General features: G+C 44.8%; 1 protein-coding gene across 2 annotated transcripts in view; it reads right to left on the bottom strand.

Moving 5' to 3' along the window:
* Positions 1–1393: 1393 nt before the first annotated feature.
* Positions 1394–16034, bottom strand: part of LOC114586721 (methanethiol oxidase-like) — a 36355-nt gene continuing 21714 nt past the window's right edge. For both annotated transcript variants that reach the window (XM_028710462.2, XM_077920805.1), the window contains 5 exons: positions 13574–13652; positions 12638–12759; positions 12342–12434; positions 4003–4121; positions 1394–2839 (listed from right to left, as the gene is read on the bottom strand). In XM_028710462.2, the coding sequence (XP_028566295.2) occupies positions 2677–2839; positions 4003–4121; positions 12342–12434; positions 12638–12759; positions 13574–13652 (576 nt within the window). In that variant the 3' untranslated portion in view covers positions 1394–2676. The remainder of the gene's footprint in view (positions 2840–4002; positions 4122–12341; positions 12435–12637; positions 12760–13573; positions 13653–16034) is intronic.

Below are 16034 nucleotides of genomic sequence, written 5' to 3'. Positions count from 1 at the left end.
AAGGGGGGAGGGGGCAGGAAATCTGTACCCCCGGTTCCCCCTCGGCAGTGGCAGTGAGCACCTCCTGAAGCCAGCCAGAGCCAACTGCGCAACCAGGCTGGCTCCGGGCTGCTGAGGCTGCCGCTGCCACGTTTCCCAGGGACAGATTTGCAGATTTGGGGACTGTCCCTGGGAACCGGGGATGTCTGGTAACCCTACATTAAAATCCAAGTAGGCGGTAGGAAGGAAGTACCATATTTTTTGCTCCATAAGACGCACCTGACCATACAACGCACCTAGTTTTGGGGGAAGAAAAAAAATATTCTGAACGAAACAGTGGATGTATGATTTTTGGGGTTCAAGCTGTGGCCACAGACATGTGATCTGATGGTGAATTTGGGGTGACCCAATGCAAGAATCTTGAGGATCCATGTCCGTGCTTTGTAACCACGTTTTTGCGCCATTGCAGCCCCAGGAAACAGTGGGTGCGTGGTTTTTTTGGTGCAGGCTGTAGCCATGGACATGCTATGTGATCTGATGGTGAATTTGGGGTGACCCAATGCAAAAATCCGGAGGATCCATGGGCTTTTACCTCCCCCCTCCCAGGCAGCCTCCTTTATCGCTAGCTTCCCTTATCTCTCTCCTGATCGCTTACTGATCAGCTGCTTCCTTTCAACACTCCCTTCCCTCTTGTTTGCCTTAGTGTCTTTTCCTTAGCTGGAGCAGTTTTTTACTCCTCATTTTCTTCTAATTTCTCCTTATTGCTTTAGTCTTCCTGTTTCCCCCCTTTGCAAGTCCGCTGTATTTACCTCCCCGCTCCCAGGCAGCCTCCTTTATCTCTAGCGTCCCTTATCTCTCTCCCCGATCGGCAAACGATCAGCGGCTTTGTTTCAACACCCACTTCCCTCTTTCAAAAAAAAAGAGCATGATCTGCTTTTCACCCCTCGGCAATTCAGCTCCAGGGACCACGCATTCGCTCCATAAGACGCACAGACATTTCCCCTTACTTTTAAGGAAGAAAAAAGTGCATCTTATGGGGCGAAAAATACGGTAGTTTAAGAGGGCAAAGCTAATGCCCGGATCCAGAGCCACAATAGCTGTGTGCACTGGAGGTAGGATGTCTCTGAATACCACTTCCTGGGGAGCACATGTGGGGAGGCGGCCTTTTTATTTATTTTTGCCAGAGGTCCTTCTAGTCCAGCACCCCTGTTCTCGCTCTGGGTACCCAGATGCCTCAGTGGGAAGCAGGACCTGAGCCCAGCAGGGCTCTCCCCACCAGAAATTCCCCGAAACTGGTATTCAGAAACATTTCTGCCTCCAGCATCAAAGTCACTAGGTATTGGTAGCCTTCTTCTCCACGAATTTGTCCAAGACTTTTAAAAAACCATTGATACATCCGGCGGGGACCACATGCCACAGTTCAGCTATTCGTTTATTTATTTCGTAAGATTTATACACTGATTGGTTGTGAAAGGAAACTCTCCAAGCGCTTTGTGGAGAAGAACATTCATTTGTCCGCCCTGAATCTCCCCACATTCAGCTTCATCGAATGGCTCCAAGGCCTAGTGTGATGATCTATCACATGCAGAATAAATCATGAGAGCAAGACAACAGTTTGCAATAGAGAGAGGCAGGCAGGCCAGTAAACACGCAGGACAGTTTGGTATCATTAAAAGCATCAGGTAATACGACTGTTCCAGAGATTCTCATAATGAGCTATGGATGGTTCCACTTCAGCCTTAAGGAAGGGGGAGTTACATGTTGGAATACAGTGGTGCCTCGCAAGACGAAATTAATTCGTTCCGCGAGTTTTGTCGTCTTGCGATTTTTTTCGACTTGCGAAGCACGGTGTCAGGAAAGTTTTGGAAAAGCTTCAAAAATCACCAAAGTCTTCAAAAACCTCAAAAAAGGCTACCACACCGCGTGCTATGAGTTGCTCCTCGAAGTCAAGTCGCAACTGTATTAACGGTGTTAAGAAAAAGGAAACAAACTTGCAAGACATTTCCGTCTTGCGAAGCAAGCCCATAGGGAAAATCGTCTTGCGAAGCAGCTCAAAAAACAAAAAACCCTTTCGTCTAGCGAGTTTTTTGTCTTGCGAGGCATTCGTCTTGCGAGGTACCACTGTACTTCCCTTCCCATCCCCCCAGACTCCCTATGTATAGAGAAAGCTGATCATAAGCCTTACTGCTAATGTACTAGTTTTCTATGTGCATATGTTTTTTTTATCGTTGTGTGGGAGTGTCCTAACGTGCTACACCCCTGCTTATTGCCTAAAGTGGTACAGTCCAGGAAAAGCTGTACAGTCGTACCTCGGGTTACAGATGCTTCAGGTTGCGTTTTTTTGGGTTACGGACCCGCCGAAACCCGGAACTACCAGAACGGGTTACTTCCGGGTTTCGGCGGTCGTGCATGCACAGAAGTGCTAAATCGCACTTTGCACATGCGCAGAAGCGCCGAATTGCAACCTGCATGTGTGCAGACGCACCACGCAACACGATCCGTGCAGGATGCACGTTCGCAACCCGAGCGTCCACTGTACTGTTCAGTTCCACAGACTGTAAACTTGCTCCCTGTCTGCAAGAACCTGGAAATCTGGTTAGAGGCCCCACCGAGATCAATTTTCATATGTGCAACATAGAAAGGACAAAGGGTCAACATGAAGGGTCCAACTGCTCTCTGCCCTGCTGGGAGCCTTCCTCAGATCCAGATATCGGAGGTGCAGTCTCCTCCTGGGTAGCGGATCTCGTGGGCGAGCGCTGGGCCCTCCGGCTCTTTCCCGAAATCCACGAGGAAATTCTTATTCACTTTCAAGCCGCCTTTCTTGGTGTCCACGTCGATTTGTAACATGACAGAGCCTTCCCTGAAGTGAAGAGGAGGGGAAATGGAGAAAACATGTCGTGAGGGAAGGCAGAAATAAGGCCACCATCATTTCAAGGACAAAAGGGAAGACGTCCTGTAGCAGAATCAGGCCAGTGGTCCAGCATCCTGTTCTCACAGCAGCCGACCAGATCCCTCGGTGGGAACCCACAAGCAGGATTCAAGCCCAGGAGCCCTCTCTCCCCTCCTGCGGTTTCCAGCAACTGGGATTCAGAAGCACCACTGGACTCCAACCATGAAGTCAGAGCATAGTAGCCACTGAAAGCCTTATCCCTCCACGAATTTGCCTAATCCTTTTTAATAATAATAATAATAATAATAATAATAATAATAATAATAATAATAAATATTTTTTATTTATACCCCACCCTTCCCGGTTCCGAAAACCAGGCTCAGGGCGGCTAACAACAAATTTAAAACACTTAACTGATGCTACAAAAAAACAGCATAAAACGTGAATAATAATAAAATCAAAAATAAATTTAGATGGAAAATCCATCCAATAAACATTAGATGATCACCAGGGCTAGCTGGCTAAGTTAGTCCTGTTTGGGCCAGCGAGGAGACCGGGGAGAATTAGCTGTGGGATCCCAGAGAGAGTAATTTTCATAAAAAGGGGAGGGGGAGGGAAGGGAAGGGAATAAAAGATCAGGCTAAGTTCAAACTGAAAGCCAGGTGGAATAGCTCTGTCTTACAGGCCTGACAGAAGGAGGTTCAATCCTGCAGTGCCCTGGTCTCCTGGGACAGAGCATTCCACCAGGTCGGGGCCATTACTGAGAAGGCCCTGGCGGAGGATAGTCTGAATTCCTTAGGGCCCAGGACCTCGAAACTATGGTTATTCATGGACCTTAAGGTCCTCTGCGGGGCAGACCAGGAGAGGTGGTCCCATAAATACAAGGGCCCTAAGCCACATCTTAAAGGCATCCATGGCCTTAAGGGAGCCAATTCCATAGTTTAACTGGGCGCTGTGTGAAGAAGATGCTTTGAGCAGAGGGGCAGAGGCTCTCCAGGGTTTTAGAGAGGGGTCTTTATCAACCCAACGTGGAGTTTGAACCCGGGGCCTTCTGCATGTGAAGCAGGTGCCTGGCCACTGGGCTACAGCCCTGACTTTTAAATATAACAATATCCAGGCAAAAGGTGTCTTACTTGACCATGTCTGGGTAGAACTGCTTGTCCCAGCCGCTGTAGAGAGAAGTACTGACATACAGTCGCTTGCCGTCCAAGCTTAGCTGGATCATTTGAGGTCCGCCTTGAACCCTTTTCCCCTGAAAAAAAAAACCAAAAACATATATGTTAGCACACTCCAGAGGATCCTGTGTTGCTTGGCGTACGTGGAAGGACAATTTGGAGCAAGAGGACAGAGTGAAGCAGAGATGCAGGACATCTGTGCCCTTCCAGATTTTAAGAAGGTAAGAAGAATGGAAGTGAGAGCTGGACCATAAAGAAGGCTGATCACCAAAGAATGGATGCTTTTGAATTCTGGTGCTGGAGGAGACTCTAGAGAGTCCCATGGACTGCAAGAAGATCCAACCTCTCCATTCTGTTTTAAATAAATTTTTATTGATTTTCCATAAATAAAAAGAAACAAAGCAAAAACATAAACAAACACAAAATCGGCTTCCCCGTACCACCCCTTTTCTGCATCCTTGTTTCAAGATTTTTCAGCAACCCTTTCGTCATGAACTTATTTTATGTTTCATAAATTTAACTTCCTTAAGTTATTAAAACAGCTGTAGTTCTTTATCTCTTATTTCCCTGATCTTCTAGTTTTCATCCAAATTACAACAATTTTTAAGATAAACTTTAAATTTGCTCCAGTCTTCATCCACCGCCTCCTTTCCCCGGTCTCGAATTCTGCCAGTCATCTCTGCCAGTCCCATGTAGTCGATCACCTTCGTCTGCCATTCTTCCAACGTGGGTAGTTCTTGTGTCTTCCAATACTTTGCTAGAAGGATTCTTGCTGCTGTTGTGGCATACATAAAAAATGTCTTATCCTTCTTTGGCACCATTTGGCCCACCATACCCAAGAGAAAGGCTTCTGGTTTCTTAATAAAGGTTCTCTTCAGAACTTTCTTAATTTCATTGTAGATCATTTCCCAGAAGACCTTAATCTTTGGGCAGGTCCACCAAAGGTGATAGAAGGTTCCCTCCATTTCATTACATTTCCAGCATTTATTATTGGGCAAATGATAAATCCTCGCTAACTTAGCAGGAGTCATGTACCACCTGTAGATCATTTTCATAATGTTTTCTCTTAAGGCATTACATGCCGTAAATTTAACACCAGTGGTCCATAACTGCTCCCAATCTGCGAGTTCAATGTCATGTCCAATATCCTGTGCCCATTTAATCATACTTGATTTCACCATTTCGTCTTGAGTATTCCACTTCAACAGCAAGTTATACATTCTTGACAAATTTTTAGTATTGGGTTCTAACAATTCTGTTTCTAGTTTTGACTTCTCCACTTGGAAGCCTTTCTTTCTGTCCTGTTTAAATACTTCATTTATCTGTCGATAATGTAACCAATCTCTCACCTTAAACTTCAGTTTCTCAAAACTTTGCAGTTTTACTTTTTCACCATCCTGTTCTATAATTTCAAAATATTTAGGCCAGTTTGAACCCATGTTCAGTTTTTTCACCTCTTTAGCTTCCATTGATGACAGCCACCTGGGGGTTTTACTTTCAAGCAAGTCTTTATACCGTATCCAAACATTATACAGAGCTTTCCTCACCATATGGTTCTTAAAGCCTTTATGCGATTTTACCTTGTCATACCATATATATGCATGCCAACCAAATCTATTATCAAATCCTTCAAGATCCAAAATGTCTGTATTCTCGAGGAGCAGCCAATCTTTCAGCCAGCAGAACGCTGCTGATTCATAGTAAAGTCTTAAGTCCGGCAGGGCAAAACCTCCTCTGTCTTTTGTTAATGTCTTAAATTTTATTCTTGGCTTTTTGCCCTGCCAAACAAATTTAGATATGTCTTTCTGCCACCTCTTGAAACAGTCCATCTTGTCTATTATTTGTAGTGTCTGAAACAGAAATAGCATTCTAGGCAATACATTCATTTTGATAACAGCAATTCTGCCTAACAAGGAAAGTTTCAGCCTTGACCATATGTCTAGATCTTTCTTAACTTCTGTCCAACATTTATCATAGTTGTCTTTAAATAAATTCACATTTTTCGATGTCAAATTCACCCCCAGGTACTTCACTTTTTTTGCTATCCCCAAACCTGTTTCATTCTGAAATCTCTCTTTTTCCTCATTTGTTAGATTTTTCTCCAACACTTTAGTTTTTTGTTTGTTCAATTTAAATCCTGCAACTTGACCAAATATCTCGATCAGTTCTAAAACTCTTTTTGTACTAGTGTTTGGCTGCTGTAAAGTCAAAACTAGGTCATCTGCAAATGCCCTTAATTTATACTCTTTCACTCCGACCTGAATTCCTTTAACCAACTGGTCCTTTCTAATCATGTTTAACAAAACCTCCAGAACCGATATAAAAAGTAGAGGGGAGATAGGGCATCCCTGTCGTGTTCCTTTCTCTATAGCTATCTCTTCCGTTACCACATTGTTCACAATTAATTTTGCTTTCTGCTCAGAGTATATCGCACCTATACCATTTTCAAAACCTTGGCCTACCCCCATCCCTTGGAGATTCTTTTTCATAAAGCTCCAACAAATGTTATCAAAGGCTTTCTCCGCGTCCACAAAAATCAAAACCGCTTTTCTATTAATGTTCGTTTCCAACAGTTCCACAATGTCTATTATATTCCTCACATTGTCCGACATGTGTCTTCCCGGAAGAAAGCCAGCTTGGTCCTTATGAATCTCACCTATCAGCACTTTCTTAAGTCTTTTTGCTAAAATGTCTGCAAAAATTTTGTAATCCACATTTAATAATGAAATCGGGCGGTAGTTCTTAACCTGGTTCTTTTCAGTCTCAGTTTTTGGTATAAGTGAAATAAAAGCCTCTTTCCATGATTCAGGTGCCTTTTTCCCCTCCAGTATTTCATTGCATACTTCTTTCAATGGTTGCACTAGACATTCTTTCAAAGCCTTGTAATATCTGGCCGTCAAGCCATCTGGTCCTGGAGATTTTCCCAATTGTGTTTTTTGAATGGCATCCTCTATTTCTTGTTCTGTTATTTTCTCATTCAGTGTCAACTTACTTTGTTCTGAAATTTTAGGTAGTCCATAATTTTTAAGAAATTCGTCTATTTCTTGTTCCTTCATAGGCCCTTGTGTATATAATTTCCTGAAAAAACTTTGGAAGCAATTACTTATCTCATTTGGCTTATAAATATTCTTTCCATCTACCTCCAAACAGGTGACTGTATTCAATTTTTGCCTTTTTTTCAATTGCCATGCAAGGAGCTTCCCACATTTGTCTGCTGACTCAAATGTCCTTTGTCTCATTTGCTTAATTTTCCATTCTATCTCTTGGTTTGTCAATTCCATATATTGCATCTGGTAATACTTTATTTCTCTCAGAATTTCATGAGACTTTGGTTTAGACCTCAGTTTCTTTTCTCCTTCCTTCATTTTTTCCAGAATTCTTTCTTTCCTTTCATTTTGCTTCTTCCTCTTGATTGAATTCTGTTGTATCAGGAAGCCTCGCATCACGGCTTTGCTCGCGTCCCAAATTGTTCTTTTTTCAACTTTTGTTCTTAAATTTATCTCAAAGTAATCTTTCAATGTCTTTAGGGCCTTTTTACAAATTTGTTCATCTCTAAATAGGGAGTCATTCATTCTCCATCTGAAGGATCCAGTTGTTGTCAGTTTCATTTCCATCTTTACTGCGTTATGGTCGGAGCAGGTTTTTGGGCAGATTTCTACTTTCTTTATCTTTGTAGCCATCACACTAGATACCCAAATTTGATCGATTCTTGTCCATGTCATCTTTGATTCAGAGAAAAAAGTTCCCTCTCTCTCGAGAGGGTTCCTAGTTCTCCAAATGTCTATCAAGTCCATATTTTCCGTCATCTCAAAAAAAGTCTTTGGTAGTCTTCCTTCTTTAGAGATTACTTGTCTTTGTGCCTTATCCATATTTGTGGAGACCACTCCATTCATGTCCCCCATCATTATTACTTTGCAGTCGAGGTAATCCAGTAAAGTCTCATGTAACTTCTTAAAAAATTCTGCCTTCCCATCATTTGGTGCGTATATTCCAATTATCAAATATTTTTCTCCCTGAATCTGTACTTCAATTGCCAAATATCTTCCTTCTTCATCCTTAAATTTCATTTTTGGGTCCAATTTTTCTTTTGCATAAATCACTACTCCTCTCTTTTTTACTTTGTCAGAAGATATAAATTCTTGTCCTAATCTTTTGTTCACGAGCAGTTTTCTGTGTGCTCTAGTTATATGGGTTTCCTGTAAGCATATCAGATCCAGTTGCTCCCTTTTCAGAATGTGGAAGACTTGGCGTCTTTTTCTGGGAAGGTTCAAACCATTACAGTTCCAGCTAAGAAGTTGCAGAGACATTTTGTTTATTAGGCGTTTGACCCTCCGACTGCCCCAAGTTTTTCTTCTTCTTCAGTTGGCAGTTGTGGTAGTCCGTATGATAAATTTGCGACGTCCACTAGCTCTCCTCCTTCTGGTGTTGATCCTTGTCCTTCTCTTGCCAAATCCACTGTACCTTTCTGTAGGTCCTCTAGATTTCTCTCCAAGAAATATTCTTTTTCCTGTACTGTTCTTATTCTTACCTTCTTCCCTTTGTAGTTAAAGGACAACCCCTGTGGAAATTCCCACCTAAAGAGTATGAAGTTCTTCTTCAGCAAATTGGCCAAGTCTCTATAAAAAGTCCTCACTTCCAAGATGTATCTAGGGATGTCCTTAAAGATTTGAACTTGAATATTTCCAATTACCAAAGCTTTTTGATAGTGCAGGTTCAATATCTTGTCTCTTTCCTCTTTGGTTCTTAAGGTAATCAGACAATCCCTTGACTTCTTGCTTTGCCTTCTGCCAAATCTAAAAGCCGTTGTTATCTCTACTTCATCATCCTCCAAGTCTTCTTGCCAATTTTCCAAAATTGCCTGTGTGAGAAATTCCGTCAGATTGTCCCCTTCATTCTCTGGAACCTGCCTCAATTTCAAATTCCGTTCTTTCCTCTGAAGTTCCAATAAGGAGAGGGCTGCTTCATGCTCATTCACCTTTTTCTCTATCGGCGCAAGTTTTCCCTGTGTCTCATCTGCAATAGATCTCGCACTCTCTGCAATTTTCCTCGTTTCTGTAGATTCCTGAATCAGTCTATTTATAGATTCTGTGTTAGACGCCACTGACGTGGTGTTCAAGTCCAATCTTGCTGTAAGTTCTGTCAATTTCTTTGAATTTTCTGTGGATTGCTTTGTTAAGGCCTCTAGGGATTGATTTATTTTAAGCAGTGCCTGTGTCATAGATTCCATTGATGCTGCTGTCGCACTTTCTGGTGCAGGCACTATATTGCCAGAGATTGAGCCTCTTTTCTTTTGTGTCACTTTAGCTTTAGATCTGGTTCTTATCTCCTCTGCCGTGCCACTCATATCCCAAGGCCGTTCTCACAGGAAAAACTTGCAATGGAAAATCCCACTATTAGTCAGTTACCTTGCAGTTTTTCCCTCTTGGTCCTCAAGAGGGAGCAATTAATAGTATCCAAGTTAAGGGAAACAAAGAAACACAAAGCCGGATGTAAAGAGTCTAAAGTCCGCCATTAAAGTTGTTTAAAACTTTTTTTCCAAATAAATTTAGATAGTCAAGTTTCTGTAACAAAGTCCCGTTCAAGTCCTGAAACTTTTTCACCACTTAAAATATAGTCTGTATCCACTCCGTATCCTTTTTTAAAGAACAAATTTTTCCCGGTGTTAACTCCTGGCAGATCGTCCCCGGGGGATCAGGGCAGTGGGAAACCTTGTTTCCTTTTAACTTAAAAGTATCTTCGCAAGACTGTCTTTTTTCCCCCTTCTCCTGCCGATCGGGGGGAAGAGATACATTTGACAGCTCAGGGCTGACAGTTCACAGCTAACTTTCTTGCAACTGCAGCGGGGTCTTTCGTTGCTTTGTTTTTCTGCAGTCCGGGGGGGGCAGACTTCCTTATTTTATGCCCTCCCGTTTTCAGCCAAATTTTCAATTATTTTTAAGGGTCCCGTTCCTTTTTTTTCGCTCTTACTCACGGGTATTTCAGTCCAAATTTTCTTTTCAGGAAGGAATCGGCGCTCTCCGTTATGGCGACGCGGCTTCACTCCACAGGCTGGGTAGCGACTCTCAGCACCGCGCTCACTCCCGATGCCGCCCTAGAGCAGTATCGGGGGGGGCGCAAAGGTGCCCACCGAGTCTCCTTGTTCTCAGGCTTCAGCGCCTGAGATTTTAGGGGTCCCCCGCTTGCCGTAGCGGGTAAGACCCGAACTTGCGGAGCAGTCCTTCTCCGGAGCTCGGAGGCAGGGCCGCCATTAAACGCTGGCGCCGACCGGAAGTCATCCCAACCTCTCCATTCTGAAGGAAATCAGCCCTGAGTGCTCACTGGAAGGACAGATCCTGAAGCTGAGGCTCCAAGACTTTGGCCACCTCATGAGAAGAGAAAACTTCCTGGAAAAGACCCTGATGTTGGGAAAGATGGAGGGCGCAAGGAGAAGGGGACGACGGAGGACGAGATGGTGGGACAGTGTTCTCGAAGCTACCAGCATGAGTTTGACCAAACTGCGGGAGGCAGTGGAAGACAGGAGTCCCTGGCGTGCTCTGGTCCAGGGGGTCACAAAGAGGCAGACACGACTCAACAACTAAACAACAACAAGAACCTTCTGGCCCATCTACTCCAGCAGCCTGTTCTCACAGTGGCCAAGCAGGTGCCTCTTCTGGGAAACCAAGGTGCAGGTTTTGAACAGAAGAGCAATACTCTCCCCTCCTGTGGTTCCCAACAATTTGTATTCATGCCTGCAGCTCTGGAGGCAAGAGACTAGCCATCATGACTAGTAGCCATCCACGGCCTTCATGAGTATCTCCAATCCTCTTTTAAAGCTATCCAAGTTGGTGGTCATTGCTGCTTCCTGTGGCAGTGAGTTCCACTGTTTAACAAACCAGCATGGTCAAGAAGAATGGCAGGTGAAGATGCTGGACTTTTTGGAGACGGCCGACCTGACTGGAAGAACCCACGACCAGAAAGAAGAGGAGACACAAGAAGATTGGAAGAAATTTAAGGAATATTTAGCTAAATACTGTAATAGAAAATAAATAGAAAATCCTTGGAAGTAACAAATAGGTGTAGGGGTAGAATAAGGATATGTGGTAGTAAACATTAAGGATTGAAATATTAATAAAGGAGAAGAGATTAGTAAATGAAAGGAGTTAATATTATTAGAAATATGAATTTGGAGAATGGTTATAAATGTGATATAATGAAATTCAGTAAGAGAGGATTCGAGGAAGTTAGTTATCAATGTTATGAGAATTAGGTATTAGAAGAAATAACTTCTTTTTGTGTTTCATTTTATTGTATTGTATTGTATTGTAATGTGTTTTTTTGTATTTTTCTTTTGTGTTTTTCTTGGTTGTGTGTTTTGTGTTCCTTTGTTATGTCATTTTGTGATAAATGTGGAAAATCAATTTTAAAAAATTGGGGGGGAAAGGGGTTAGGGACAATGATGGGCTACAGGACCCCTCCGAACCCCTGGGATAAAGCTTTGGGGGGTTTTTTGTTCAGAGGCAAGGCAAGCTTGGGGGAGGAATGCTAAGAACAGGGTGGAGAATCTGCTGCTCAAGGGATGCTAATTTCATGCTGGTAGTGACTCTACTTAAAAAGCAGAGACATCACCTTGTCAACAAAGGTCCGTATAGTTCAAGCTCTGGTTTTCCCAGTAGTGATGTATGGAAGTGAGAGCTGGACCATCAAGAAGGCTGATCGCCGAAGAATTGATGCTTTTGAATTCTGGTGCTGGAGGAGACTCTGGAGAGTCCCATGGACTGCAAGAAGACCCAACCTCTCCATTCTGAAGGAAATCAGCCCTGAGTGCTCACTGGAAGGACAGATCCTGAAGCTGAGGCTCCAAGACTTTGGCCACCTCATGAGAAGAGAAGACTCCCTGGAAAAGACCCTGATGTTGGGAAAGATGGAGGGCACAAGGAGAAGGGGACGACAGAGGACGAGATGGTGGGACAGTGTTCTTGAAGCTACCAGCATGAGCCTGACCAAACTGCGGGAGGCAGTGGAAGGCAAGAGGGCCTGGCGTGCTCTGGTCCAGGGGGTCATGAAGAGGCGGACACGACTAAACGACTAAACAAAAACAACAACAGTGACAAGGGCAAAACAGAAGGGAAGGGAAGGGAAGGGAAGGGAAGGGAAGGGAAGGGAAGGGAAGGGAAGGAAGGAAGGAAGGAAGGAAGGAAGGAAGGAAGGAAGGAAGGAAGGAAGGAAGGAGGTGTTTCTTGAGTGCCTTGGGTTAAAGGCATGATATAAAATGTGATAAACAATTAATAAATGGGGGGGATGTGGTGGTCCTCATGCACCTTGATGATAAATGGATCTGGTTGGCAGTCCAGCTCTTGGTCCTCAACCACAGTGACCGGCCCGCCTTTGACGATGCTGCCTCCAACGAAAACCTGCAAGGAAATATACCAGACTCAGGACAGGACAGAATCATGCTTGCAGAGTCGTCAGCTTCCTGGGGCAAACAGCACAGCCAGCAATCTCCCTACTGTACTGGTGATCTGGCAAGATGGTGTAAATTTTAAAAATCTGGCTGGTTAGTTGCTTGCTATATATAATTATTTGCTCTGATCATTCATTCAAAGCCAGCTTTTACCTGTCCCACCAGTTTGGGCTCCTGGGTGTTGGTGATGTCATACTGACGGATGTCTCCATGAAGCCAGTCGCTAAAATACAGAAATTTGTCATCCAGGGAGATGAGGATGTCCGTGATGAGACCTTAAGGAGAATATTGGAGAGTAATAAAAGAAGGCACAGCGTTAAACTCTTGTGAGTCACCTGTTTGTGTGTATTGGGGGGGGGGGCAGAGAGAGAGAGAGAGAGAGAGAGACAGAGAAATATACGAGGTGCTACAAAGATATCACACATCTCTAATATTTTATTCTCTCCAGTGAATTTACTCTCTTTTTTGGGGGGGGGGGAGATGTAGTTTTTGTTTTGCTTTGTTCTCTTTAAAGAAATACTTTGCTTTTTGGTAAATTTGTTGTTTTTTAATATTTTTATTAAGAAATTTCAACATAAGAAATTATCAAATCATATAATCACATATATTATTCCATCCCTCCCTCCCCCACAACCAGGGACTTCCCTCGGCTCCTCTCTCTGATTTCTCTGCACATATTATTCTCTGCATGCCATAAAATTATACATACCCTTGCCTTGTCTATCTATCAGGTTTTCAACCAATAAATCTGTGTATGTTTCTTCAAAACCTGCCAAGGAGCCCAGTTCATTTTGTTGTCTTTTTAAACAATTTGTAAAATTATTTAAAATTTGTAAAAAGTTCCCATTCTTCCTTAAAGTCGCACTTGTCCTTGTCCCGCAGTTTGTATGTCAATTTAGCCAGTTCTGCAGAACTCATCCATTTTTCTTGCCACTGTTCTTTCGTTGGGACGAATTTACTCTCTTAAGCTTCCCTGAACTTCCCTGAACTTCTTGCCTCTAGAGGTCTGGTAGGTGGGTTGGGGAAGCTGCTCAAAACGACAAGATAAATCCTACTTGTGGCCCAAATCTGAAACCACCCTGGACTCACCTGGCATGTCGGGAAGAGCCCAGCCGTCCACCTTCTTGCTGGGCACCTGGATCACTCGCTTAGCCGCCCATGTCCCATTCTGCAGAAAGAGCAACCACAGTGGAGATTAATCACAGGAACGCCATCATCCACTCAACACAGATGGATATATTCTTAATATTGGAGGGTGGGTGGCGGCTAATGAATTGAGGTTGAATCCTGACAAGGCAGAAGGACTGTTCTTGGGGGACAGGAGGCGGGCAGGTGTGGGGGACTCCCTGGTCCTGAATGGGGTAACTGTGCCCCTGAAGGACCAGGTGCGCAGCCTGGGAGTCATTCTGGATTCACAGCTGTCCATGGAGGCGCAGGTCCATTCTGTATCCAGGGCGGCTGTCTACCAGCTCCACCTGGTACGCAGAATGAGACCCTACCTGCCTGCGGACTGTCTCACCAGAGTGGTGCATGCTCTGGTTATCTCCCGCTTGGACTACTGCAACGCGCTCTACGTGGGGCTACCTTTGAAGGTGACTTGGAAACTACAACTAATCCAGAATGCGGCAGCTAGACTAGTGACTGGGAGCAGCTGCTGAGACCACATAACACCAGTCTTGAAAGACCTACACTGGCTCCCAGTACGTTTCCGAGCACAATTCAAAGTGTTGGTGCTGACCTTGAAAGCCCTAAATGGCCTCATTGTTAGGAGATCCTCAGGCCTTGGGAAGAGGGTTTGTCCATTGAGCCACTCTGAGACCTGGAGCTCTTTGAGGGGAACTGAAGGCAAGTGTGTCTCCTAACAACTCTCAGTTCCCATGATTCTTGGTGGCGGAGGGAAGTAGCTACTGTTAAAATAGTATAATGTTGCTTTAAATGTATGGTGAGAATGTGACCACACTCTGCGAGGGGGCAAAAAGACTTAAGGAAGATCAAAGTCTACTAGCTGATCCCTTGGACTGATTTGCAATATGCCAGCAATTGTTCAATAATTGTTCAATGCCAGCAACAAATGACACCCAGTTGTTTTAGCAATAGGGGCATCAAAATGAGATCCCACCCTGCTAGGTAAAGGTATAAGGGACCCCTGACCGTTAGGTCCAGTCGAGGACGACTCTGGGGTTGCGGCGCTCATCTCGCTTTATCGGCCAAGGGAGCCGGCGTACAGTTTCTGGGTCATGTGGCCAGCAGGACTAAGCTGCTTCTGGTGAACCAGAGCTGCGCACAGAAACACCGTTTACCTTCCCGCAGGAGTGGTACCTATTTATCTACTTGCACTTTGACGGGCATTCGAACTGCTAGGTTGGCAGGAGCAGGGACCGAGCAACGGGAGCTCACGGGAGCTCACGGGGATTCGAACCGCCGACCTTCTGATCAGCAAGTCCTAGGCTCTGTGGTTTAACCCACAGCGCCACCCGCGTCCCCCCACCCTCCTACCCTATTTCTAAATCAGGTTGCTGTGAGGGGAAGAGAGTTTTTTGGGGGGATGGGTCCAGGCGTGGACTTTTGTGTGACAACTGCTGAAAAGAAATTCTGGTGCTGAGCATGCGCTCAGAGGCATCTTGTTATTTGATTCTTAGAGAATGGGTGATTCCAGACCAGCTGTTGGAATAATCCGCTTATGATCCCCACCCCACTCCACTCCAGCCACTATTTTGCATCTGGTTCCAGTCAGTGGATCTCAGGGGTAAAAAAAAGGGGGGGAGATGAGGAATGCTCAAAGCAGTTCCTGCAAACCTGAAATGTGCCTGGCTCTGTTACAAGGCATGCCAAACATTATTAGTCCCATTTTACAGATGGAAGGGCTGAGGCAGCAGGAGACAGCGAGTGCAGGGCAGAGGCGAAATCTCTGAATGCTGAGACTTCCTCCGTTACCACTGTCTCTTGGCCACTCCACAACGCACTGCAGAATAAACAGCTCTTGTGCGGTATCACAGGCGCCTATCTTATGTAGACAAGAGAAAGCTTAATGGCTTGAACCGCCGCACAATCGTATGTACACAGCTCGACATATGTGGAGGTGACACGAGACCTGAGCAAACAGCCTTTACAATGGGAGCGGCGGCTCAATGAACCACCTCGGGTAAGCCAGGCGGGTTAATGATTGCGCTGTCCCATTATGCCAAAGATCAATAATTCACTCCCTGAGATGCAAAGGCGATAACTGCGCATAGTGGGGTGGGGAGGGAACGGCTTGCAGATCTGGGCCTCCGTCAGACAACCGTTGGGATCCCAGAGCCTCCTGCTCACCACCTGACAACACCTGTTTGACTCCATCGCCAGTTGGACTGGCGCCTATTCCTGCCGACACAGATCCGGTGCACTGTTGGCGTTTTACATGTTCAAAGGGAATCGGACCGTCAGAAATTTGTCCCACCATGCTTTGCTGCAAGCAGGGATCTTTTGCACCAAGTTGGGGATGGATCCCGCTTGCTGCCTTGGCTTGGATTTTAGCCGCACGCAACCTCTCCCGGCTGGAGAAGCCCGAGCT

This window comes from Podarcis muralis, chromosome 16 (genome assembly GCF_964188315.1).
Source record: "Podarcis muralis chromosome 16, rPodMur119.hap1.1, whole genome shotgun sequence".
NCBI classification, from domain to species: Eukaryota; Metazoa; Chordata; class Lepidosauria; order Squamata; family Lacertidae; genus Podarcis; species Podarcis muralis.
Note: the sequence above shows the minus strand (reverse complement) of the source record. Positions and strands in the feature narration are given on the sequence as shown.